Raw genomic sequence first — 25,867 nt, 5'->3', positions numbered from 1 at the left:
AGTGGGGGGTGGGGGCTTCGACTTCCTTGAGGAGGGATTGGAGGAAGCTGGGGCCTTCTGGTTTCTCGACGATGCCGCTGCGATGGGGAGGGGGAGGTGGTGGTGGTGGTGGTGGTAGTAGTGGTAGTGATGGTGGTTGGGCCGTCGACGTCCCAGGAGCGGAATCGCGGCGCGATGACGACGCGGCTTCTTCGGGCGTGGTGTCATGCGTCTCCGGCGGCCGTCGCGTCCGCGGACGTTTGAGCTTTCGTTCCGGTTCAGCGGGCGCCTCGGAGGGCGACGTCGTTACCGACTTCCGCTTCCGTCGCCCGGACGTACTCCCCGGTTCCTCGTCCAGCTGCCGCGCCTTGTCGAAGGCGTTCCACGCGCGAATCTCCTCCTGCGACTCTGGTTCCGGCTTCGGATGCACGAGGACTGCCGTCTCGCGGAACCGGTTGCCCGCCCCTTGGGACGCGGCTATCTGCAGCCGTCGCTGCCAACCGGGGAGGTGTTCGGCCTCGTCTACGCGCGCCTGGTCTTCTTCGTCGAAAGGAAACTCGAGGTCGAAATCTAGGCGGTTGAAGATCGATCGCCACACCCGTTCCCACGCCAGGGATGCCGCGCCTCGCCTTGGAGGCGGTCGTCCTCGTCTCCCCTGTCGCCATCGGGTCTGTTGTTGCTGTTCACGGCACTTGTAGCAGATCCATGGTCCCTCCGGCGCCTCGTCGAACCCGGCGCAAAAGACGTGGCACGGTTCGTCGCAGTACTCGCATACGATCACTTCGTGCTCTTCGCCGACCTCTTCGCAGACCATGCACGGCTCGCCGAGTTCCTCGTCGAAGATATCGTCGTCCACCACTAGCCCGGGATCAACCTCCGCCATTTGTTGCTTTTCGTCGACTGCGTATGTTGATAGTACATCACCTAGAGACCACGTTAGTTCCTTTGAATTCCAAACGTCGAGGAGTTGGCTTTGCGCCAACCAAAGGCGTACCTCCCACGGTGGTACTGAGCTCCACCATCGTAAAACTGGCCCGACATATCGGACAACTGTTCGCCCTCTCCACCCATGGTTTCAAGCAGCTATCGTGCAAATAATGCCCGCATGGCAGCAAATGAGCCACGAGGTCATCGTCCACGATTTCGGGGGTTGCGTCGGACTCGGACGTGCTCGCATCTTTGGCTATCGCGGTGACGGAGTCGGACCTGGCGGCGGCGACACCAGGCACTGAAGCCTGTCTCGCAAGACCGTGGTTCAGGTCACCGAGGCACACGATGCATGTCTCTGCCATTTAAAAGAAAGACGCGGGTCGGCGGACCTTGGCACGTCTCGGTTGCATTAGAAAATCGAAATTTGAAAGGGTGATGATCGGACACTGCAATGGGATGACGGAGCGGAATTTATGATGGAGAAAGGTGGAGGGAGGAATTGATGATGATGGCAGATGGAGTGTCTAGTTCTGGTGGTGGAACTGTTCAGTTGATGGACATGGAGCAGATGGCCGGCTGGGGAGTGCCAACAAGGGTGTCACACACACGTCCAGCAGAGCGCTAGAGGATTGGGTGGGGATTCCTTCACGGATTGGCAGTGCTGCATGGAGCTTCGAGTCGGCTGTGACAAGAATCTGTGACAAGAGACTTGGAAGACGACGGTGGTGCATGTGGCAGGGAAGTTCTGAAAGGGTGAAAGAATGGTTCAGAAATTCCGAACCGAGAGGAAAATTGCAATCAGCAGGGTGTTTGACCTTTATGTAAGAAGACTCAAGTAAGAAGCAGGCCACCAGTAGAGATCAGCTTTCGCTTCCACCACAGGTCCAGTTACTCCCACCGCTACTATCGATATCAGGCCGAACCCTGATTGGCGTAGCGCTCTTACTGAAGCCATCACCTTTCGACACACTCCGTACACGTGCACAATCGTAGGCTGCAACCCAAGACATCCACGGTGAATGACCAGACTGCATGTTCGTCTCGATGCGAGGTTGGACGTTTATCACGGGAACATCACACAAATACCAGGAGCGTGGCTGGGGGACACTTGGTTGTAGCGGAGGCGCAAGATTTATGCGCGCTTCGGACCAAACGGCTCGATATCGTTTCCGAAAATGAAACTTCAATACGGGTGGACCTTGGGGGAGACAGTGAATTGTCGGATAGAAAACCAATTCGCACTTCATAGGTAGATGGACATGGAAACGTAAGCTCCTCGGCTGAAGTCGTGTTGATTAAGCTCTGCTCCTTAGAAACCGTTCCAGCAGTCTCGAACGTCGTTGTTTCGTCGGCGTTGGATGTCGACAGGTCGTCAGAAGTCGGTCCTGCATGAAACAATATTCTCCTAAGGAAGAACATAACTATCACGGAATCGCTGGGTGTCACTAGACGTTCCGTTTTCATTCATTCCATTTTGATAACCCTATCGAGTCCCATGCAAATGCCTTCGTTGGCCCTGTAGCCGAGTTTTGACGCCGATGTACATGTGAACGCAAGTGTATTTCGAAGAGGTGGTGGCGGCAAGGAAGTAGCAAGTCGAAAAAATGCTCTAAACCTCAGCGATTTCGCGTAACCGACGGATCGTGGACCGGGTCGCAGCAGCGGCAGGAGTCCTGTCCGTTCTTAGTACCACATCTCATAGCCATCCATTTCGAGGATCGGAAACTTACGAGACAGTCCATGCGCCTCCGGCGACGGTCTTCTTGCATGACTTGCATGACCAGATGCCGACCGAATGTCGCTTGACCGAGTTCTTGCCGCAGAACGAGCAGGTGTATCGGGCGTGCTGGGTGATTTCCATCTTCTTCACCTGCTTTCGGAGGGATGCACCGTAACTGTGCCCGTGTCAGCGAATTGTTGCATGGTTGAGAAACCGTGTCGTCGGGCTAAGCGAATCGATGAATGGGGATGGATTACCGTGTGCCATATTTACCGGTCACGCCGACCTCTGCGATGGGGGTTAGCGATGGAAGAGTCAAAGGGGATGCTTCAGGATCTCACTCTTGGTTCGCTTCGTCATTTTGGCTGGGTTGTTCGACGAATGGTGGATAGACGGTCGATGTGGTCACGAAGTTGATATTGGCGGGTGAGGATTTTGATAATGCGAGTTGTGGTGTGGGGACGGAATTACCCGCTGAAATCCAAGGTCGGTTATGTCACGTGGACTCTCACTCATTACTTTGCAGCCTGAATGCCTTGCAACCTTGCGATAATTTTTTAGACCTTGTGGCCTTATCATTCAAACGTGAAACAGAAACTAGAACTAATTAAGCCATTTCAAACTGTCCCCATGGTCTCAACTCTCAATCGCATTTCATTCACAGCTCAAGATGCCAATACGGTTCAAAATGCTTTTCGCATTGTTTTCGCCTATAATATGCACATAAATACCGTATCAACCAATGCACACTGCTGAGAAGCCTCCATCAATTGGCAAACCAGAAGCAAACCAACATACTAGCCGCTCGGCAGCTTACAGTATGATTGGAACCTCCTCCACTGATGAGCCTGGATATAGAAATAGGTAGTCTTTTAACCTAGAATAGAAAAGGGAATTATGCTCTGAACCATATCAAAGCCTTCTCAGTTCTCACATGTCAATATGTTATGCATTGAAGTCCCAAGACCGTTTCCCATTCAAGCTCGGCCCGGATTCTGCATGGTCCGTAGGGCGGTCATAGAACCTTGACGTCGTCCATACTCCACCCATTCATCGCCAACCTTGAATAAATGAATATTCACCAAGGACTTTAATCACCATCTCCTCTTATTCAAATCTCTCCTCCTTTTCACCCTGTCCTCGCCGTTTCCCACTGTGACACCCACCCCACCATGGCCGATACCTCGAAGCAGTACGACATCGTGCTCCTGGGCGCCACAGGATTCACCGGGAAACTGACCGCGCAGCACATCGCCGAAAAACTCCCCACGTCCTTACGATGGGCAATCGCGGGGCGGAATGCTAAAAAGCTGGACGATGTCTTGAGCGATTTGACGAAGCGGTATCCGACCCGGACAGCGCCAGGTATGACGAGCAATGTTCTAGGATTCTACTTTATCTGATGGTGAAGCAGCCGTGGAGGTGGTTGACCAGAACGTCAAGGAATTGACGGCGTTGGCGAGGAAAACCAAGTTGATCATCTCTACTGTTGGTCCGTTTCATAGACATGGCACACCGGTGGTGGAGGCGTGCGCGACGACGGGAACACATTATATTGATAGGTACCTGAAAGCGCCTCCATGTTGTCCATTCTCATTCTCACTCCTTGTTACAGCACAGGAGAAGCCCCATGGGTCAAGGACATGATTGACAAGTACCATGATCTTGCCAAATCCACAGGCGCAATAGTAGGCAGCAATCGACGATTGACCCTAGTCGGTACTAATAGCCGTGTAGATGATCCCTCAATGCGGGATTGACTCCGTTCCATCCGACCTGATCGCATGGGCGTTGGTGGAACTGGTACGAAAGAAGTTGGACGCTGGTGTCCGAGACGTGGTCAACGGCGTGACCGTTTTCGAGTACGCCGTCCCCATCCCTCTATCCACCCCAGCTAACCCCCCGAAGCTTCAAACCCAGCGGCGGAACCCTCCTCACCATGCTAACCCTCCTGGAATCATTCTCCTTCAAACAACTCGGCACCTCGATGAGACCATTCGGCCTTTCCCCCGTCCCGCGGCCCCGCGCCACCGCCACCCGACCCGGCACCCTCCTGACCAAGCTCTTTGGCTACTTCCGTCACCCAGACATCGGGACACTGACCAGCTGGACCATGGCCGCGACGAACGAGGCGATCGTCGGCCGCTCGTGGGGCCTGTTCGACGGCGGCAAGCACTACGGCGGATCTTTCCGCTTTGGCGAGTTCCGTAAAGTGCGGAACGTCGTGGTGGCGATGATCATGCATTTCGGTCTCGCGTTTATTGCCAGCCTGGTCGCGTTCCCTCCTGCCCGGAAGCTGATCCAGAAATTGGTGGTTCAGCCGGGTTCCGGACCGGATCCAGAGTAAGCGAATCAACTATTTAGCTCTCGGCGTGTTATTAACGAGTCGCAGGACGACTAAGGGTAATCGATTGGAGTATCGTGCGGTGGCGGTGGCAGATACCTCACCTCCGCGGAAGGCGCTCGCGAAATTCAGCTATGAAGGAGACGGATATTATTTCACCGGCCTGCTACTCGCGGAGGCGGCCATGGTGGTGCTCGAGGGGAGTGATAAAGTCGCGGCGAAGCAGATGGGCGGTGGGATACTCACGCCTGCGACTCTGGGAGACGAATATGCGGACCGGCTTCGGAGGGTGGGCGTCCAGTTGGAGGCGTCGATGCTTTGAGTGTAGAATATTTTGATGGCCAGCCAGTAACATGTTCGAATTTCACCCAGATACGTGAGTTTGGAATCGCTGAATTCTTGCTACCCTGCCAGCATCCGCTTCTGCTGTGCCGGCGTCATCCGCTCAAACGTATCCACCGCCATCGTAAATGACCCTCGTCCCTTCGTCAGCGACCGCAGCGTCTTCAGATACCCCACCATCTCCCTCAACGGGACCTTGGCCGTGATATTCCGCCGCCGCCCACCGACCGGACTTCGCGCGATGGATTCCGTGCCTGTGCCGTTGTCCCCGAACGGATCCGGAGGCGTGTAGACGCGGCGCATGTCCACGACAAAGTCGGAATCGGACGACGCGTCGTGCTGCGGTTCATCAAGGTCGAGGGACATGACTTGGCCGCTGCGGGCGGAGCTCAGGTCGTGGACGACGGGGCCCATGCTTTCTTCGTTCACGTCGATCGCGACGAGCATAAGGGGCTCCATCAGTACAAAGCCGCTGGTTTCGACCGAGTTTTTGAGTGCGTGGGATGCCGCGCTCCGTGCGGCTCCGGAAATAGCTCCAAGCGTGGTGTCGGAGGAGAGGCTGGCCTGATCGAAAGAAAGCTGGACATGCACGCCGTATAGGGGATAAGACATCTTCGGTCCACGGGCCAAAGCCGCGGTGACCCCGTTTCTGGCGGCTTGAATGACCGATGGTAGGGTGAGAGTAGACGGGTTGTCTGATCCGCTTTCGAGTCGGGCATCGAATTCGTCTGCCATTCTAATGGTGAGAAGGTTCTCATCGGGTAACATGACCGTGTGGTCATCGTTACCTGACATGTTACTCAAGTCCTCATCCTGTCGCGGCGCTACAACAACGCTACAAGAAGCCTTGGACCGCTTTCCAGCAATTTCACGGTCGTATACCCCTGCCTGCACTTGCGAGGTGCGGATGATCGCTTCTCGGTACCCAATCTCAATCTTCCCGACGGAGACAACCGCTTTCAGGTCATTGATGAGCCTATCCGTCGCGATCTCCAGATGCAGCTCGCCCATGCCCGCAAGATGCGTCTGCCCGCTCTCATTGTCCGTCGAGACCGACAGGCTGGGATCCTCCCGCAGAAGAATCGCCAACGCTTCGGCCAGCTGCTTCTCAGCGGACAGGCTCTGGGGTTCGAGGCTAACGAAGAACACAGGGGGAGGGACCACGATGGGTTGCAATTGCAGCGAATCGATCGGCGGAGGGACCGACGCGCGGCCAACGTGCCCGAGAAGAGTGTCGCCCGTTCGAGCATGCTTCAGTCCTACGATGACTCCGATCTGACCCGCCTGGATCTGAGGAACATCGACGGCGTCGGAAGCGTACATCTCCAACAAGCGAGTCGCTTTCTCGACGAGCTTGAGGTTCGTATTGTATAAGTTGGAGTTCCGCGAAAGGGCCCCTGAATAGACTCGAACGTAGACTAGGACGCCGCGCTTTGCATCATTGACGACTTTGAACGCCAAGGATAAGCTCTCCATGGATTGAACCAGCGCCATGGGGCGTCGTGTTGCCAGGTTTTTTGCCTTTCTCGAGCGGGATTTCTGTGCTTCAAGGTAGGCCTTGATTGCTTCCCCCGAAAGCACGTCGTCAAGGATCGGTTGGGCTTGGTCGAGCTGCACTTTCGGACTTGGTCGATCCGACGGCGCCGGAAGAAATCGATTCACGCAGTCAAGGAGAGGCTGCACTCCGATGTTTTTCAAGCTCGCGCCGATAACGACCGGCACGACGCGCTGGGGGTCATGCAACGTGCATCGTCGGAGCGCATGAAGCATGTCGTGCTCCGATATTGCCAGGTGATTCTGGTCATTGTCGAGGAAGCTCTCGACCAGCTGATCATCGAACTCGCTGAGTATTTCCACTAGCGCTTCTCTTGCTTTTGCGATCTCCATCGCAAGCACCGTATCATGTGATTTTAACGACTGCAACGGAATCGATTCGATCACACGCCCATCCGACCCTGCGACCCACTTCAATGCCCTCAGACCAACGACATCGGCCAGGCCGATGAGTTTGCCCGCACCGTCAAACCAAGGGATCTGACACACCGCTGGCCACACATGGAGTCGAGATGCAATATCGCGTACGGTACGACGAAATGAGGCGCCGTTGCGATCCAGCTTGTTGACATACAGCAGCCTCGGGATCTGGTGATGGTCCGCCTGGATCCAGACTTTCTCGGTCTGGGCTTCGACGCCCGCCACTCCGTCTAAAATGCAGATGGCACCGTCTAGTACACGAAGAGAGCGGACGACTTCAAAGGTGAAGTCGGCGTGACCTGGAGTGTCAATAAGGTTGATCCGGTGCGACTGGTTATTAAGAGAAGGAACCGAGTCGCCAGCGACCGAGTCATCGGTGGCCCGAGGAGGCCAATGCAACGTTATCGCAGCGGACTGGATGGTGATTCCACGGGCTCGCTCGGCGGGTAGGAAGTCCGTCACCGTCGAACCCTCATCAACGTCTGGTCAGGAGAAAGTAAGTAAATCGAGGAAGTATGATAGATAACAATAAAAAGACGGAAAATGCAATAATCAAGACTTGAGCCTTTTAGCCGATTAAAGAAGTTGAATCTTTGCTTTACTGACTTCCAATACGTCGCGTGTGTCCACTATAATAGAGCATGCGCTCCGTGGTTGTGGTTTTGCCCTGTCATTGTCAGCACCCACATGCATCCCAAATCCCAGATCGGTCATCCATACAGCATCGATATGGGCTATGATCCCAATATTCCTCGTCCGAGAAAGCTCCACGCCATTTTCCTGGCGACCAACTGCTCGGGAGGCATGGAAGTTCCGCACCTGGCGCAACCTGAGAAAGCCATGAAACGCCTTTCGCGGCGCGCCAGCTCTCATACCCAGAATCCCCAATGTCGCTTTCGTTTTCCTACAGTCCGACAAATTCCAAAAGCAGGTAAAGGAGTGTTGATAATAATTGGGAAAGCTGGGGGAAAAAGTCGTAAGTTCCTCCTGAATTGTTTGATACTGTCGTATTTGACCTATCAGTCACATAGGACGCTGATTGGTCGAGCAGCTCCATACCCAAGCTCTCTTCCACTCCGCCCAGCAGCACTCCGACTTCAACTACACCAACTGCCGTGTCAGTTGACCTTCACTCTGATTGGGAGTAATAGTAATTCATACCATTTCCTGCTGCTAATTTACAATTTGCACGGAGTACTTAATCGGGATTCTCCCTCCAATATCCCGTCCTCGTCATTTGATCCACGGATCTTCCGGACCTTCCGCTATCAATACCATACCGCTGACCCGCTCTGAACGGCTCCAAGCGCACTCTTCTCCAAAATGGACTATTCCTCCATAGGCCAGGATCCAGATCATCCCGCAGAGGGATCCCCGTGGGCAACCTCACCACAACATAATAAAACCGAGTTCGGCGCCCCGTCCGCCGCCGACGTCCCTTCCGCTCCTCTCCCCCCGTCACCCTACAATGCCGACGACGATACCCACCCAGGGCTTCCCCAAAGTCCGTTCCGCGGAGGCGCAAATGGCCAACATCAACGTCAGGACTCGGATGATTTGGGGGCATCCGGTATGACCGATTCAGGCCATGGGGTACCAACGCCTTCGACTGCCCCTCGCGCAGAGCAGCATTTTCATGGAGGGGATATAGCGACGACCGAGCAACAACGGCCACAGTCCTCTCGCGCACGGCCGAGCGCGCCGCACTATAAGCTACAGGCCAAGATCACCGGCCTAGAGCGGACAAGCAAAAAGGATCCGATACTTAAGTTTGACGTCTATGTAGGTGCCTGTCGTGGTGCGTGGAGCAAGTGTGATAGTTGGCTAACATCGACATAAGACCAACCTCCCGAAATTCAGGACGACCCAATTCCGAGACGTCCGTCGCACCCATTCCGAGTTTGTCAAGCTAGCCGAGCACCTCATCTCTGCGAACCCAGAAGCATTGGTCCCTGCGGTTCCCACGTCGGTCACGTCCGCGGGCGTGGGAACGGACGAGGATGAAGTGCGGATCAAAACCGCCATTCAGCGCTGGCTCAACACCGTGTGCTCCAACGAGGTGCTGAAGCGGGATGAAGAGATGGTCTTTTTCGTGGAGAGCGATTTTGGTTATAGTCCGGTCGTCCGACGCAAACAGCCCGCAACCGGGGTGCGGCGGAAGATGCTGAAGCAGTTCGCTCCGCCGCCCGACGATACCCCCGAATTGGCGGAGGCAAGACCCGTCGTGAAGCTCTTCTACCTAGGTACCATGGATGCTAGCCAGAAATTAGAACGAGTCGTCAAGGCTAGACGCGGTATGTCATGTTGCGCGACAACACCTCATACAAGGATGCTAATATTTGACAGCACTCGGTTTAGCCGAAGCCGAACTCGGCGTGAAGATGGCCCAGATGCACGCCCAGGAAATCCATCAAGGGCTCTCGAACGCGTATAAAAAGCTAGGAAGGATTATCCAAATGGCTGGGGACTTCCATGCGGCCCAGGGAACGTCCGAAGCCACGACACTCGGCGACCCCCTTGCTTATCATTCCTCCGACGCTTTCATCGTCAAGGAGACTCTCACCAACCGGCACATCCTCCTCCGCGAACTTCTCCAGGCGCAGCAGTCTGCTCGGGCCAAGACCACCGCCGCCGACCGACTCCGATCCTCGTCCAGCGTCCGACGCGACAAGGTCGACGAGGCTATCGCCGCCCTCGACGAAGCCCTCTCGCACGAGACGCACCTCGGGCAAAAAGCCCAACGCGTCACCGCGAACCTCGTCCAGGAGCGCCGGAAGTGGTTCACCCGCACCGCAGCCGACATGCGGCAGAGCATCCGCGAGTACGTGGTCCGCCAGATCGAAGCCGAGCGCCGCACCCTCGCCACCCTCGAGACCGTGCGCCCTGACATCCGCGCCATCGATGCGTCGGGCGGCCTCTCCCGCCTGGGGAGGGAAGCGCATCCGTCTCAGCGACGGGTGAGCTTGGCAAGCAGTCAGGGGCCGAAAGGGGACGCCTGGAGTGGTGTGCCGAGGCGTCAGGATGGGCTCAATCGGAGCGTCAGCGGTGGGTTCGTGCATCCGGTTCCGGAGGAGGACGAGGCGGCGGAGGCGACGCCGAAGGGGAAACACGGCTCTAAAGATTCGGTGGACGAGGCTGATCAGGATCGGGTGGACGCGCGGAATGCGGCGAGCAGATTGGCGACCATGCTATAGTAGTCGAGTAGAGTAGCCTTGGAGCACTCTGGCGTATTGCGGGAATGAAATGATTGCCTACGGAATGGAAGGACGAGATTGTATCGGATGAGATTGTATCGCTAGCGAGCCGACTCTTAGACATGGCAATGAAATCAGTAATCCGAATCATATCTTAATTACGGTACCTAGGCACCTACCTCCGTACCTACCTGTAGGTACCTACCTGCTACCATGATCACAACTTATCGAATGCCGTCCATGTGTTGTGCAGGCAAGGGGATATGATATTGTGACCTTATTGCCTTATCCCACGCCCTGGCCGAATAGATAGCACGTGACCATTGCAATCCCCTGGAGTCTGCAGTGTCGGCAAGTTCCACTCAAACTCTTTCCTCTTTCGCATTCGAACACTTCCCGTTCCTCTTTCTTTCATTCTTCTACTGCATCGATAACACGTCTTTCATTCTCCGTCTCACCCTCTCCCACTCGAACTCGTTGCATTTCACTTGTCAGCCACAGCGCACAATAGCGATCAATTTCAAGCCGCCACTCCGCCGCTCGTTTCCTGAGTGTTGCGCAATTCCAACCGTTCACCCCATTTGACCGCAGACATGGCGGGACAGCCGGATATATCGTCCATCCTGGCCGCACTTGGTAAGTTATTGTGCCACTGCTTTGTCAAAAATTTTCCCAGTACTGGTACTGATGAATTCAATAGCGGCTCAACAGCCTTCGGCCCCGCAAGGACAACCAGGCCAACCTGGCCAACCTCTTCAAAACCCGCAGACGCAGCAACCTGGGCCATCGGGTTATGGTTTACCTAACCCCGGTGCTGGTGGCTATGGGCTTCCGCCGCCGACCAATACAGGTGCCCTTGACTTGAGTGCTATCAAACCTGTCAACTCCGGCTCTGTGTCCATTGCGGATGCGATTGCGAAGGCCCGTGGCATCGCTGCAGAAAAGGGTCTCGCTTATGACTCAGGACGCGCTTCGACGGGTAAGTTATTTTCAGATGCACTTCACCCAAGCACCAGGATACTGACATTCCTCTCAGGGCCTCGGTCATACCGACGCTCACGATCCAGATCCCGGACCCCTCCTCGTCAAAGCTTCCGGGACAACTACAATCCTTACCGAGACGAACGGCGCGGCGGTGATCGTCGCGACCCTTACCCCCGCCGTGATCGCTCGAGGTCCCCCCCCGGACGTGGCCGCGAAAATTTCTCGCCTCCCGGAAGAAGCTATGGCCATCGCGATCGGGATGATGGACGCGCTGACGACAATTCGGAGGTGATCGTCATTGATTCCACCTTGGTCGGCCTCGTCATTGGCAGACAAGGGGAAAATCTGCGACGAGTGGAAGCCGAGACTGGAGCCCGAATTCAATTTCTCACCGGACCCGAATCCGCGGGACCCAGGAGACAGTGCAGGATCTCGGGAACGCCTCGCCAGCGCCAAGACGCCACACGGGAAATCGATCGCATCATTGAAGAAAGCCCGCAGGGTGGTGGAAAGCCTCGAGAGCCCAGAGGGGAGCCCGCGAGAGAGATGCCACGTGCGCAACCGCAAGTCTCCAAGGGCCTCCCGCAGCCTCTTCGAGAGGGAGAAAAGAGCATCCAGATCATGGTTCCCGATCGTACCGTGGGCCTCATTATTGGACGGGGAGGGGAAACCATCCGCGACTTGCAGGATCGCAGCGCCTGCCACGTGAATATCCTAGGAGAAGACAAGAGTGTGAACGGCCTTCGACCCGTCAATCTTATTGGGAACGCAGAATCCGCTCAAAAGGCCCAGGACCTGATTATGGAGATCGTCGACAGCGACACGCGCAATCTGTCCCAGGGTGGTCAGCCTCCCAGAGACACGGGTCGAATCGGTCATGACCTTCAAGACTCGACGGGAAAGGTGAACGAAACCATCCAAATCCCATCCGAGGCTGTCGGCATGGTCATCGGCAAGGGTGGTGAGACGATCAAAGAGATGCAGAACTCCACCGGATGCAAGATCAACGTGACGCAGCCGTCCGGTGCGGACATTGAACGTGAAATCGGCCTGGTAGGTTCAATGCAAGCTATCGAAGCCGCGAAAAATGCTATTTGGGAAAAAGTCGATGCAGTGGTAAGTTTGTTTGATCCTCACTTGTGTTGGTCCAATTCTAACACCAGCTAGCGTGAAAAGAACGGTGGTGGAGGTGGAGGTGGTCGCCGCAGCGGAAGACCGCCCAGTGATCACTTCGATGCATACTCACAACCGCAGCAATCACAACAGCAGTCATATGCGCAGCCCGAAGCCGGCTACATGATGCCGCAACAAGCACAGGCCGCTCCTGCCGGGATGCCTAGTGCCGACCCTGCTAGTGATCCGTATGCTGCGTGGGGTGGCATTCAGAACTACTACCAGATGTACTACGCCTACCAAGCGCAAGCCGCTCAACAGGGTCAGTTGCCCGGTCAGACCCCCGGTCAGGATCAGACAAAACCGCCCGGCACCGCTTAGGGCGCCTGGCTGACCGTTGCGTCTCTGGTGAGATCGTGAATGCTCCCGTCACGACGTTGAACCTTCTCGATTCGCCTGATCATACTGCCGCCCATATCCGCGCACAAGCGGACTTCTTTGATGCTATGCTATGCTCGCGACACTGACGCCGTATCATCTTCTGGTCGTAACATCGCCTTGACTACCGGACTGATGACGTTTGCGACTCCTCTCACCTGACTCGACATTCAGCTTGCCTGATGCATCTCACCTGCTTGATGAATTGTTCTCGACTCTCACGATTCTCCTTGATGGACCTCAACCACCCTTTATTTTCTGTTACCGTCACACCCCGCTCTTGATACTGCGCGATGAAATCACTGCAACGCATGGCCGTGTCCGCATCGCAACAGTCCACCAACAACGGATCGTCCGGGCCGTGTTCCGAGCCTGATTTCACTGTCATCGGACACCTATTCGCACGACACTAAATCACAGCGCAACGTTTGAGACCTCGGCTGCTCTACTATTCATTGATCGGCGCGCCCCGCCAATCACTTTCGCGTATCGCAGGCATGATCGACAAAGGAGTGACCCTGGTTGACGTCCTGTTCATTCTCGAAATCGCGGACGCCCGACGTGATCTTGACATCGGGATTTTGCATGACATGGCTCAAAATGGTTGATGGGATCGCACCTGGACACTAATCGGCAGGATTCAGCGCGTTCGCTAGTTGAGGCTTCTGCACCCGTGTGGATATGTTCAGTGTGACACTGATGAGAATGTTGCAACGTTCCTCGTTAGGCAAGGATGGCGCAGTCGACCCCTTGTCGAGCGGTTTCGGATCGGATTCATGTAATGGGCACGGTTTGGCTTCGACGCGTGCTTTCATTGATCTTCCCCCCCTTCACTGTGTGTGTATGATAAAAGTTTGGCTGTTGACGTCCGGATTGCGATTGCCCGAATGAGACATCGGTATGAGTTTAGTCGCCCACCTTAATTAGCTGGACGGACGCTGGATGCAAAGGAGCAGATATCCCCTTTTTTTATGCTATCGGAATGAAATACACGTCTTTTGTTCAATGTACGTGACTCGCTAATCCAGTCGATCATCCATCATGCCATCCATTCCATCGCTATCGTTGCTTCGTTCATAAACCTCTGAAACAAACGTGAATATATCCAACCCCCCATCGATCGCCTCCGATCCTCACTCCCACTCCTTCCACTCCCTCAAAACCTCCTTCCACTCCCTCTCAAACCGCTCCTCCGCCAATCTCGGACTCACCGCCTCCCTCCCCCTTTGCTCCATCAACCTCACCAACGACGCATGCTGCCCCTGCACCGCTGCCTCCACCTTCCTCCTCTCTCTCGCTCGCCGCGCCAGGTACTCAAAATCATCCCCCCCGGCCACCGCCTTCGCCCACACGCGGCGCATGCGCGGAGAGTACAGCTGGCACGAGGCGCCCTGGGTAGAGGACGGCGGGCGGAAGAAGACGGAGCTGGAGAGGGAGGGGTCGGGGAGGAGGAGGGGCGTGCGGGTGAAGGAGGACGCGAGGCGGGAGCCGGAGTGCAGGGCGGGGCGGATGACGTCGGCGTAGCAGGTGGGGCAGACGGTGAGTTCGGGGAGGGAGGGGATGATGTGCCAGTGGCGATTAAGGACGAGGGTGTCGCGGGCGCATTTGGGGGAGGGGTCGGGGGTTTGCGGGGGGTGGTTGGTAGAGGAGGAGGCGGAGGAGGAACTGGTGCTGCTGGCAGAGGTGGTGCGGAGGAGCTCGAGGAGCGGCTTCAGATCCACTTTTCCGCTGCGGCTTCCCGCTTTGCTGTCCATTTCGACGAAGGCATCAAGCAGCGCCGCGTACCACCGGCTGCCGACACGAGTGGCGCATCGACGACGGCGCGGATCGCTCGTCGAAAGGCGGGTGAATTGCCCTTTGAGCGAAGGGAACAGTGTCTCCAGCACCTTGCGGTCGACCGGACAGACGGCGAAGTCCCCGATCAGCCGATCCCCATCCAGCAGGCCGTACCACGATCCAGAAACCTCCGACTCGCCCGGACAGCGCTCCCCGCTCGCGTAGATATGCGCAACGTCGTCGAGGAGGTCGATCTTTGGTCGGCTGTTCTGCAGCGTCAGCAGCCACGCAAGGCGGACCCACGGGTTGTTGAAGTCGCAGCGCGTCGCGGTGCCGGAGGGGCGGCGCGGCGCGCGCTTGAAGTAGCGGCAGAGTTCGGGCATGGTGCGGTCGATGATTTGGTCCAGGCAGCTGGGGCAGACATCGAACTCGGGGAAGCTGTCGAGGATGTACCAGTCGTCGTAGCGCGAGCTGAATTCGCCGCGTGGACAGCGTGGGAGGGAGGTGGTGGCCGGACGGGCTGGGGAGCGTGACTCGGTTCGTCGGACCTCGGTGGGTAAGAGCCCTTGGGAGTCTAAGTTGGGCGACGGCGGTGCCATCCCCGCAGGAACCAGCGCGGGTGGTCGAGTGGCGGGGTCGGATAGGTACTGGTTGCTCGCATTACTCGGCGTCGGCATATTTATCGCGGGTGCGACTATGAACGGTGCCGCCGTGGGTTCGATAGGGGAGGTGAAGCTTTCGTGCGCGGGCATCAAGGATGACATATGGTCATCGGGGTATGGAAGTGGGGTTGTTCCTGAGCCTGAAGGGTATGGGGGCACTTCGTTCCGCGGAACCGCGATTGCAGGCGGTATATCAGCACGCGATGGGATGGATGATCCCAGGGATACGTTCGGTCGTTGATTCAGCGCATTCGTATCAAGTTGCGGTACCAATGTCGGTGTATTGACCGGTCTACCCTCGAGATTGGATGAAGGCGATGATGGCCTTGGGCTTGGGCGTTGGTTAAAGGAGGGATCCCAGTGCTCATCTTTGGTAACCGGAGAGGCGAGCGGGCTGTTTTGTCGGCTGTTGCTTCGTAAGTGACTAGTCGCGGTCTTGAGATTGCTCGAAGCCCTTGGACGCGCGGGGAAGAACTCTTTGGTGGTCAACGAAGGGCTTGCCGCTGGCGAGCCGGTCGGAGATGGTACCGGCGACGCTTTCTGTCGTATATATGCAGGCTCGGAGCTGGAGGCGTCATCGTACGTCGCTCTGCGGCCGCTCGTCGATTTCTCGGTCGCCGGACGGCTCTGGGTTAGGCGGGTACTTGTCTGAACGTTGGCGTAGTCAGACGAGAAGCGAACACCTCGTGGCTGCTTGCCATCCCGAGACTCATATTTGTCCTCGGTACCCAACGACTCTCTGGACGGGGCTTCGGCTGGGGTACGTATGCCTGAGCTCTTGGTGGACGAAGCACTCGACCATGTGGAACTCTTGAACGGAGCTTGGGACGAGGTGCGCCCGGGTGAGGATGAAAGGACATGCTCCGCGAGAACATACTCACCCGAGAGGCGATTTTGGGGGTTCGAAATTGTATATGGAGAGGGCTGACGCCGCGTGTAAATGGGCACATCATCGTCTTCCGGATCCAGTCGTGCATTGTGCTTTGTCCCACCTCGCCAGTTTCCTCTTGCATCGCGCCCGTTCGCGTTAGACGAGGCCGTGCCTTTCAGGTTGTTCACCAGCACAAACCGACGCTCGGGGTTCTGGTTGTCGGAGTCGGTGTCCACGTCCAGCATCAGCGGTTCCTGGTCGATCTCGCCGCGCATGCAGGCCTCGCTACCCTCCGACGTCCAGCCCTGCGGGCTGAAACCGCCAAACTCCTTCGCCAGCGACGAGGCCTCATCTTCGACGCTGGGCGACGGCGGCCATCGTCGGCGCGAGGACCTCATCCTTCTGGGGCTGTCTGCAGCTGACGATGACCAGGATGCGGGGGGGTTGGAGGCGTAGGACGAGGATCGTGGGGGGGGCCGCAGCGACGGCCTGGTGTTGCGGGAGAAGGAGGACCGCTCCTCGTGGTCTTGTCGCCTCATGTTGGACGAATAAGCGGTTCGTAGAGGATGACCCCACGACGGTGGAATAACATCGCGTGTCTGAGTGTGAAGATGCTTGGGGGAATGGGGGAGGATTGATACATAATAATGATGAGTCGCCAAAGCTTCCAGTGACTGCGGCTCAGGGAACGGGAACCCATGCACGGGGCCAACATAAGCTAGCTAACTGTCCAGACACGGAATAATGGGGATAAGTATTGAAACAGAACGCGACAGCATGCAGGTACATGAAATCCATTGCAAAATCATCTTGAACGCTGGATATGAATGCATAGGTCTGATTGAAGCATTTATGTCGGTATACGGTACGGATATGTAGTATATCGGACCATATTCTATGGGCCACTGCTTCTAACTGGAATCCGGTCACACCATTGGTGGTCTACCGTACAAGTGTTCATGATAACTAATGAGGCTGTCCAAGGAGGTGAGGGATACCGATTCTAAATGCTGACTACAATCGGGACATCGCATTCCTACCTATCAAAGGACGTCCTCGACAAGTTGTCCAACCCTTCTTTTCCAGGTCTCATGCCTACCCACTGTGGAGGCAACAGTAGAAGAAGCCGTCCATGGGACCCGCTACAGCCGGCTTGGTGCCACAACCTGCGAGATGGATGAGGTGTTCAGGTGCATGACGAGGATGACGGCATCCCATCGTTGCGCTTCAGTTCTGCCGTCAGGTGCTGTGGAGCATCCGATGAGCCAACCTAATGTGGCCGGATAGAGCCGCACTGCGTAGACTGATTGTGCCGGGCAAGAATTCCAAAATGGAAACTCGGAGTGGAAATATTGACACTGCGAACCTTGGAATAGAGAATAAAATAGAGAGTAAAAGCAAACCGAAGTGAGTGGAATCTATGTGAGTCATACATCGACGGCGAACTCGCTGATCGAAGGCTTACTATGAAAATCCATAGGTCAACTCATTGTGTCATAGCCACGGTTTTAGGATCTTAGTAGCATTGAAGAATGCGTGTATCACAGGGTAAGTACCTATAATTAGAGAGTATTGGGCTTGAGCCTTGAGGTCACATTATCTATCGGTTCTCCAAGGCAGGAGTCTCTGCTTGTCTCAGGGGTAAGGTACCGTTCAACCACCCTCGAAAAAATTCAACACACACATTTAAGTGAAGTGATCCATGTCGCTGTTCGTGATTCATTATTGTAGCTATGCTAATGTACAGGCTTCATCATTGATTTGATTCTCGCCACAAAAGATGCAACAAGCTGTATGCGATGTAGATCCATGAGGCACATGGTGGACTTGCAGTCTTCAAGTCCCACCAACTAGTGCAGAATCCCAAACCCAGTTTGGCCCGGGAGCGACCGAGACTGAGAATTAAAGAAAAGTCCTCAAGCGAGCGCTGTCAGAGCTTGGACGCCGGTATACGCAGTAGGGCCGCCAAATGAATCTCGGTTCGGCCTGTATTCTCCGCCAACAGACCCCCATGTCAGCGCATCGCCTCTTTCATTCTTCATCTTCATCCGAATCACTTGCCCGATGAGACGACTCGAGCCCTGACTCGCCCCAATACTTCTTGTATTCATGCAGCATGGCCCAGAGGTACTTTCGAAGCAGGAGATGGGAAGGTCGCGCCGTGCGAGGGAGCAACACGCCACTGGATCGGTCTAGGGGTCCGCGAAGGAACTTGTAGGTGAAGTCGAGCTCGTTGCTGTAGAAATAATGCAGGTAATTGTTCAGAGGCACTGTCTTCCACGCGTCTCGATCGATTTCTGAAGCCCAAGTCGGCCAGATCATATCTCCCTTCCCAAGCCCTGGGTCGTGTGTTAGATAAACAATCAACAAAACTAGAAGAATTAGGAGAGCTTGGTTACTTACTATCACAGATGACGTTGCCGATGAAATCGTAGGCCATGGTAACGAACATTTGGTTAGAACGGCTTTGTGCATCGAAGAAACAAGAGACATTCCCATGGCAGAAACGCGGAGGTCCTCTTGATCGATTCACGGTGTACATCGTGCTGATGCATTGGATATGATAGAATGCCCGATAGACCGCCTTGACGAACTCATCGCGGCTCAATTTAGCCACAAACTTGTAGTCGTCGGCGCTGAGAGACCAAGTCGTAGCAGCTCGTTCCTTTCCATCAGGATTACGGACGAGAAATTTCTGGCTGAAGAAGTCGACCATTCGAAAGACGGAGAGAATCCGCTCTCGGGAGTTTTGTGCTGCTAGGGATCCATCGGAATCCCAGTCGGCGGGGATAGGCACGGCAGTTCCGTACACTTGGTGGAGGCACATCTGCCATACGGCGTAGTCATTCTTGCGGTCCTTCCACGCACCGTGCGAGACTTCGAACAGAACGGACTCGCGGTAGACATCTTCCTCGAGTCTGAGGCGGGAGATTTCGCCCTTGAAGATTTGATACTGCCAGGGAATGCGATGCTTGATCGACTCATATGCATCGCGGAGCGCAGGACAAGAGAGAGTTGCGGATCGGATGGCGGCAAGATCGGGGCAGTGGCGTATAATTTCGACTCGGATCTCGAGAGGGAGTCCTTCGATGGGCGATCCTCGCATATGGCGTTGAACAGCCAGTGTTGCTTCCTCGAGCGGGCCCGACATGATGCAGAGGTCGCCCGGACTGTGTGTTGATGGAGACCTGAAGTGCAACCAGGTTTCAGAAGCTATCAGTATTGTACTGTTGTACCATTAGCTTGGAGATGATGGAGATGATGGAGATGATGGAAATCTGATGAGAGTCATAAGAGTCATGAAAGTGTGAAATGACGGGAAGAGGAGGATGCTGGGACCCGAGTTTGGCAGGCACGCGGAACAGGCAACAAAAGCGGAATCCTGCTCGCTCCTGCCGCTCGGTGGTTATGTAGTTGACACGATCCACATTCACAACAATCCTCAATGTCACGCGTGTGAGCACGTGTTCAGGATATACCTGGTTATTAGTACCGACCGTTGGTGATGTGACCGGTGCAGTGAGTGAGTGATATCCAGCTTGTGTATATCACTCCTGGTGCAGCAATATCCAAGTTGTGCGTACCACTCCTCGTCCATCAAGGTGCTCGAGATGAGGCTGGATTGGCTCCTGCACAGGCAGCTTAGGATACGGTGATTAACCCAGTATTTTTCAATCGTCGACTTTGCATTGCCTTTGATCAATAGTAACAGGCCACCTGGGAAAGGTTGTTAGGTTGCAATGTATCGGTAGAGAGCCGTCCACTTCAAAGGGAAAGAGCGCGTGTTGCATTCGAAGTCCTTGCCACAAGGTCAAATACCGCTCCAAGTATTTCCAAGGACGAATACGCCTCAAACACAATTGAAAACGACGAGTTTTCCGCAGGACGAATGGCACATCGCCGCCATCGAGGATTGCGATCAAATCTTCGAGGTGTGAGGTGTATAGATGCACGACGGTACACCTTGCATCGATCGTGGACAAGCTTTGAAATCAGACTGAAGCAACCAACTAGGATAGATAGTATTCCAGAATACGTCGTGGAGGACCTCGCACCGCTATATGCTCGAGGAGAGTTGAAGTCGGGCACCTCGTAAGCTGGCGGATATACTCCTGCTCGGATTCGACAGAGTCGGTGTGATCGCTCTCCAACAGTCAATTCGCCCAGGGCAGCTCATAACAACACCCGCGCAACCATAACTCTCTTCTCGGCAACAAAGGGATCTTGAATAGAATTGGTTGTGCCAATACGGATGCCGTCGCAGGTCAAGAGATGTCGACAAGGAGAATCTGAACGCAGCCTGTGCTCAAGTATTGGGGAAAGAGTCGGAACAGTCCAGTGGAATGCTATCCCCACTTCGCTCATGTATTCGGCTAAGCGGCGCATAGAAATGACCAAGAGGATTCGTTGCGTGTCATTGTTCCGCAAGGTAGAACAGCTTCTCTCGGCCACTCGAATGTTCTGGCTGGTTGATTTGTTTTTTTCCCGGACAATCTTCCAAACAAGATTGCATGGATGGTGAAGGTCGAGAAGGGAACCTATTTCTCGGCGCAAGCATGCACGACTCTGCCACTGCGCATCTCGAGCTCTTGCGCGGTCCATAACGCTTTCGATATGGACGCCTACATAGGTCCTTCATAGGCCGCTTTTTCGGCGAGCAGAAGTGTTGACGTGCAGAGTCCAACTAGTTCTGCTCTCACAAAGCTTCTAGGGCGATGAAAGCTTCCTGGAATTATGGGCCACTGTCCACGAGCCAGTCGTGAACGGGGAAGACGGAGCCATATATCTTCTGCGGAATACGTTTTTCTTCTCCTTCATTTTTTCGGTTGATGTTGGTTGATAGGCAGAGTGCCTGCCCAAAGCATGGCACTTTTACTCGGTGCACGGCGCCGTAGCAAGGCGGGATGGATGTTGTAATTGATCTGAACACGGCAATGTTGGTGATGATTTCACCATCCTGGGGACCTTCACCCAGGTGTATGAAGAGGCTTCACAGGGTGGACACTTGGTCAAATGGGCGTCAACCATATGGTTTTTCAGAAATGGATAGACCGTATGACCTCCAACCCCGGCAGATAGGTCTCTTCCTTGACTTGTGCCTGATACGAGGATGGATCCCACTGGGTTCTACGGCTTCGACCCAGAGTGTCAATTCGTAGCCCTTTGATTGTCCGGTCAAGGCACAACGAGGCACGAAGCAACGGTATCTCCAAGGTGCATGCAGCCCAGTTGGAATGTCAGGCATTCCTGGAGCCCTTTGATGCCCCCGACTCTCCCGAGATTGGACTCGCGACCCGTAATGAAAATTGGCAATGTCGAGCGCGACTCTTCACAGGCAGGCAAATGGAATACATTTTGAGGAATAAGACTCACTGATAAAAAGTCAAAATGATTGACCACACTCTTACGCGGTAATGATGACGGTTCTGTTTTCACTTCGGTTTTTAAGTAGTAATATCAAAGCCTGGCGAAAGGGGTACAATATATGCGGCTATGGCGCTTACGGTCCGCAACATGGGGTAGTAACTGATGGCACCATCCAATCAGCGTCATTGCGGAGATGTACTGGGAAACGTCAGATGCAATTGACACAGTTGACCAACTAATGAATTCCGAATATCCTCGCTATCAACCATGTCAAATCCACAGGATGCGTCTCCGCGAGCTTCATCTTCGCAGCCCGCCTCTTCGCGGACTTCCACCGATACTCTGTCCGCATCAGGTCCCGCTCCGCGAGCTCCCACCACCCGCCGAAATCGCGCTGCTCTCCGCGACTATTACAAGATCAAGCCAAGCGAGTCTCCGTTGAAGAATGGGACCGACCAGGCGAATCGAGATGGCGGACCAGATGACGAGGAAAGCGAGCTTGATCGGCCGGGATTCGATTCCGAGAAATATGTCAAGGACTTACTGGAAACGAAGGGGCTCCAGGACATATTACGCGTGGAAGCTGGGTTGCTGAGTGGTTCGTAGGCTAGGGTTCCGAACATATATGACGACTGTTGGTTGATCATGAAGCAGAGATCCGTGGTTTGGACGGGGAGCGGAAAGCTCTGGTATATGACAATTACTCGAAATTGATCGCTGCCACGGATACCATTCTCAAGGTGCGACCTCATACACGAACTCGACCCGACACGCACTAATGAGCTGTACAGATGCGAACGAACATGGATCCGATGACGCCTGCGACATCCACCTTATCTCCTGCCATATCGCACATCGCGGAGACAGCTTCTACGTTGTCAAACAATTTACGTTCTCGTGCAGGACAGCATCAGAGAGACGCAGCCGGAGGAGACACTCAACCGTCCGAGAAAGAGATGCAACGACAAACTGTCCAATGGGCGCTGGATACTCCTCGCCGACTGCGCCAGTTTCAGGAGCAAGGCGACATCGACGCTGCAGCGGCAGACTGGGACGAAATCCAGGCCCTCCTAGATAACTGGACCGGTGTTCAGGGAGTCGAGGAGCTCCGCGCCGAGTGCGTGTCAATCCTCGAGGCCAAAACATAAATTGCGGTCTTTCTATCCATACAACTCCCCGTCATCGTCCAGCTCGGCCTCCTCTTCGACCTCCATTTTCTCGGCTGATGGTCGGTCCGGGTCACCCGCCTGCTTCCGGTACAATTCTGCCAAAAATTCGCTGGTACTGGCCTCCTCGATACTCTTATCTTCACGGACGCGAAGAAATCGCGGAAATCGCAGACTCAGGCCGCGTTCGTCGCTGACGAGGCCGATCGCGGCGGTATAGGTCGGAGACAAGGTCACATCTGCGAAGACACATTCCCATACCTCTTGCGGTTCGAACCAGATGTCTGGTTCCGGGCCATTGTACTCAACGTACATGGGTTTGGAAGCCAGCGTATTTTTCCCAATACGTTCCACTGCTTCCAAATCATCGCTGTCATCGTCCTCCTCGTTCTCTGGGGGCCCTCCCGCCTGACCATCTGGGTCGTATTTGGCTCGATTCTCTTTGTAGAACTTATCAGTGAAGCCGCTCATGCACTTCGTCACCGCTTCGAGCAAGCCGGTCGATTCGTTGCGGACCGCGAGGAGAATCGGGCTCCACCATTTGGATTTTCGGCCTTGGCCGTGCCAGGCACCGATTGGGATCATGTCGATCGTATCAGCGGACTGTGCATAATCCTTCTTCACCTTGAGCCAGGACTCGAGTCGTTTGTCCGGGGTATAAGTCGCAAGCAGAGGTTTTCGGCGAGACGGTCTCGCTTCTGAAGCATTTTCTGCGCTTTCATCGGCCGCTTTCGATGGCTTTGAGGCTTCTTTGCCTTTGGCAGGCTTGGCCTTCTTGCGGGTGGGAATACTTGGCACATCGCCATCGATAAGATCCTCTTGCTCAGCCAGCTTAATATCCTCGTCAAGGTTATCCAAGACCTTCACCATAATCCCTTCGCACTTATTATTCGTGGCTTCTTGGAAAAACTCTCGCACTGACTCCACGTCTTCGCTTGTGGCGTCGAGATTTCGGACCCATTCAAACCGTCGAGGTATCGAATTAAACAGGCTTTTCAAAATATTTCGCCTCTCTCGCAATGGTCGTCCAAGTAGTTCGCTCCCATTCAGATACATCAAATCAAAAGCATATAAGCACACCTGAACCTTAACGTCCTCTTGTTTAACATCCTTCCTGGCACGGTTTGAGAGCGTCTGGAACGGGAGTAACTGTCCTGTTTCCGGATTCACGGCAACGACCTCACCCTCCAAGATGAAGCTGCTCACACCTTCACCTCGGAATTGGGGCACAAGGGAGACCAGGTCCGGATACTTATCCGTCATATTCTCCAGGTGCCGACTGAATATGCTCACCGTTCCAGCGTCATCGCAGTGAACTTGGGCACGCTGCCCATCATACTTCCATTCAGCCGTGAACGCTCTCCCGGCTAACTGGGCGAGCATCGAAGGAAGATCCCGAGTGATGGCACCAAGCATAGGCCGCAGTGGTACATGCAGAGAGAGCCCGCAGCGCAACAGCAGTTCCGGGGAGATGCCGACCTCCAGAAGCGCGGGCACAAGGGTAGCGTACGATGGATGGCGGGCGTATGACGCCTTCAAAAGCTCCTCTGCACGGAGGAAGAGCTCTTGGCGAGCATCTTTGGACATGCGCGCAACAGATGTTGGGTCATAAGCAGAAGTGAAGGATTCGGGGGGGTGGGGAGGTGCAGTGAGGAGGAATGCTCGCGACAGGGCTATGAGCGTCGTAGTCTTAACCGCGCCAATCCGCAAATTCTGAACCAATGTTCGAACCAGGTATCGTGATTCTTCGCCGGTGCCAGCATCTCTGATCATCCTCTCCACTGTCCCCTGCTTCATCTCGGCGCTTCCCTTCCCTGTAGATTTTGCGATCTTCCCCAGATCGTCGTAAACCCCCTGAACGGTCAATGGCTTCGGCTTCCGCAATGTCAAGCTTGCCCGCTTCTTGGCCTCGAATGCCACGTCCCCGCCGTCTCCGTACTTGTTATACAGGGTCCGCAAGGTGGCCGGAGTCAGGCTATACACTTTGCAGAGCGCCTTGCTGATGGTGCTTCCGCCTAGGTTCAGTTCCATAGGGTCATGGGGGGCGCTTATGGAGTTCGTACTGAGCCATACAGCGGGGAGAAGAGAGTCTGGGTCGGCGGCGATCAGGAGTCGGAAGGTGTTAATGAGCGTGTTCGTAGTCTTGATCCGCCCAGTAGTGCTGCCTGCAATGGTGAAGCAATGGGTCAATAGAGCATATGTCGCATTCCCACCGGTGGAGCTCCATTGGGCTTGGAGGGGGGATATATATGTCGAGAGGTCGAAAGTCAATGGATCTTCGTCGAGTGGGATGGCGAAGGTGACTTTGTCTGCAGCGGTTGTTCCGTGTTGAAGCGATAGCGTACGGATCGTCGGCTCCAATGGTTTCCTCTCGGAGCTACCAGCCTTGGGGACTTCGACTGATTTTAGACGAGACGTGGTTCCATTGGGTATTCCATCTTCCGCTTCAGAACGTGATATCCCAAGCCCTTGCTCTTCCTTGTCGTATTGCTCCTGTAGCCTTCGCGCATACTCCTCGTCTGTCTCCTGCGTGACCTCATTCCGTTCCGCACAGGTAGGTTTCTCTTCCCCCGTACCATGTGAACTAGGCGTGCCTTTATTGGCCTGCTGCTTCGCGAAGAAGTAGTCGAGACCTCGAACCGATTGATCCGCCGACTTGAAGTCATTCTTTTTGCGGCGCTTTGCCGGGCTCGGCATTGTGAACGACTTGCTCAAAGTTACGATACGGTAAGTGTTTCATCGGGAGCTTTCAGATCCTTGATCCTAGGCCGAATTCATTTCTCACTTCCGGTCACTGCGACAGTCGAAGATGGTGGCATGAAGACTGAGGTTCGTTTAGATCAGATGGCTCCGTATCGTATCAGAAGGACCAGGGCAAGCCCCACGCGTGATGTAATCACCCTGACGCGTCTCGACTCCGAAGTCCGAACACGCGAATCAATTTCTTTTAACTTAATCGTAACTTGTGAATAATACTACAAACATACTACGTTTTCGTCAGCTTGAA

The 25,867-nt window shown here is 54.9% G+C and overlaps 10 protein-coding genes across 10 annotated transcripts in view; 4 read left to right on the top strand and 6 right to left on the bottom strand.

The window, feature by feature from the left end:
• P152DRAFT_449339 (uncharacterized protein) overlaps positions 1-1,271 on the bottom strand; it is a gene marked incomplete at both ends in the record, with an annotated part of 1,895 nt that extends 624 nt beyond the window's left edge. The window contains 2 exons of the mRNA XM_033678105.1: positions 23-903; positions 974-1,271. Of these exons, the coding sequence (XP_033534259.1) occupies positions 23-903; positions 974-1,271 (1,179 nt within the window). The remainder of the gene's footprint in view (positions 1-22; positions 904-973) is intronic.
• Positions 1,272-2,518: 1,247 nt separating this feature from the next.
• Positions 2,519-2,918, bottom strand: P152DRAFT_396710 (60S ribosomal protein L37a; the record flags this gene model as incomplete). The annotated part of the gene is made up of 3 exons (XM_033676371.1): positions 2,519-2,582; positions 2,640-2,804; positions 2,887-2,918. Coding segments are annotated over 3 exons (261 nt in total), but the record flags the coding sequence as incomplete, so codon positions are not given.
• A 759-nt stretch (positions 2,919-3,677) lies between these two features.
• Positions 3,678-5,353, top strand: P152DRAFT_458447 (uncharacterized protein). The gene is made up of 6 exons (XM_033679465.1): positions 3,678-3,994; positions 4,044-4,191; positions 4,245-4,317; positions 4,367-4,491; positions 4,538-4,972; positions 5,022-5,353. The coding sequence occupies exons 1-6, from the start codon at positions 3,802-3,804 to the stop codon at positions 5,293-5,295; spliced, it is 1,248 nt and encodes a 415-aa protein (XP_033534257.1). The 5' UTR covers positions 3,678-3,801; the 3' UTR covers positions 5,296-5,353.
• Positions 5,354-5,375: 22 nt separating this feature from the next.
• P152DRAFT_397134 (elongation factor G) lies at positions 5,376-8,162 on the bottom strand (the record flags this gene model as incomplete). Its single annotated transcript, XM_033676396.1, has 3 exons — positions 5,376-7,771; positions 7,896-7,956; positions 8,010-8,162. 3 exons carry the CDS (start codon positions 8,160-8,162, stop codon positions 5,376-5,378), a joined length of 2,610 nt encoding a protein of 869 aa, XP_033534256.1.
• Positions 8,163-8,396: 234 nt separating this feature from the next.
• P152DRAFT_458445 (vacuolar sorting-associated protein) lies at positions 8,397-10,703 on the top strand. Its single transcript, XM_033679464.1, has 3 exons — positions 8,397-9,071; positions 9,130-9,583; positions 9,636-10,703. Exons 1-3 carry the CDS (start codon positions 8,613-8,615, stop codon positions 10,481-10,483), a joined length of 1,761 nt encoding a protein of 586 aa, XP_033534255.1. The 5' UTR covers positions 8,397-8,612; the 3' UTR covers positions 10,484-10,703.
• A 373-nt stretch (positions 10,704-11,076) lies between these two features.
• Positions 11,077-12,961, top strand: P152DRAFT_473767 (uncharacterized protein; the record flags this gene model as incomplete). The annotated part of the gene is made up of 4 exons (XM_033681272.1): positions 11,077-11,119; positions 11,184-11,462; positions 11,520-12,583; positions 12,635-12,961. The coding sequence occupies 4 exons, from the start codon at positions 11,077-11,079 to the stop codon at positions 12,959-12,961; spliced, it is 1,713 nt and encodes a 570-aa protein (XP_033534254.1).
• A 1,190-nt stretch (positions 12,962-14,151) lies between these two features.
• On the bottom strand, positions 14,152-15,393 carry P152DRAFT_396641 (uncharacterized protein; the record flags this gene model as incomplete). Its single annotated transcript, XM_033676368.1, has 1 exon — positions 14,152-15,393. One exon carries the CDS (start codon positions 15,391-15,393, stop codon positions 14,152-14,154), a length of 1,242 nt encoding a protein of 413 aa, XP_033534253.1.
• A 2,965-nt stretch (positions 15,394-18,358) lies between these two features.
• On the bottom strand, positions 18,359-19,478 carry P152DRAFT_449333 (uncharacterized protein; the record flags this gene model as incomplete). The annotated part of the gene is made up of 2 exons (XM_033678104.1): positions 18,359-18,666; positions 18,731-19,478. The coding sequence occupies 2 exons, from the start codon at positions 19,476-19,478 to the stop codon at positions 18,359-18,361; spliced, it is 1,056 nt and encodes a 351-aa protein (XP_033534252.1).
• A 2,483-nt stretch (positions 19,479-21,961) lies between these two features.
• Positions 21,962-22,842, top strand: P152DRAFT_397058 (uncharacterized protein; the record flags this gene model as incomplete). The annotated part of the gene is made up of 3 exons (XM_033676393.1): positions 21,962-22,292; positions 22,346-22,434; positions 22,486-22,842. 3 exons carry the CDS (start codon positions 21,962-21,964, stop codon positions 22,840-22,842), a joined length of 777 nt encoding a protein of 258 aa, XP_033534251.1.
• P152DRAFT_458440 (ATP-dependent DNA ligase) lies at positions 22,491-25,669 on the bottom strand. The gene has a single exon (XM_033679463.1). It carries the CDS (start codon positions 25,555-25,557, stop codon positions 22,855-22,857), a length of 2,703 nt encoding a protein of 900 aa, XP_033534250.1. The 5' UTR covers positions 25,558-25,669; the 3' UTR covers positions 22,491-22,854.
• Positions 25,670-25,867: the final 198 nt, after the last annotated feature.

This window comes from Eremomyces bilateralis (assembly GCF_010015585.1).
Source record: "Eremomyces bilateralis CBS 781.70 unplaced genomic scaffold P152scaffold_9, whole genome shotgun sequence".
Taxonomy (NCBI): Eukaryota; Fungi; Ascomycota; class Dothideomycetes; order Eremomycetales; family Eremomycetaceae; genus Eremomyces; species Eremomyces bilateralis.
The sequence above is the reverse complement of the archived record's forward strand: the minus strand, read 5'-3'. Positions and strand labels throughout refer to the sequence as shown.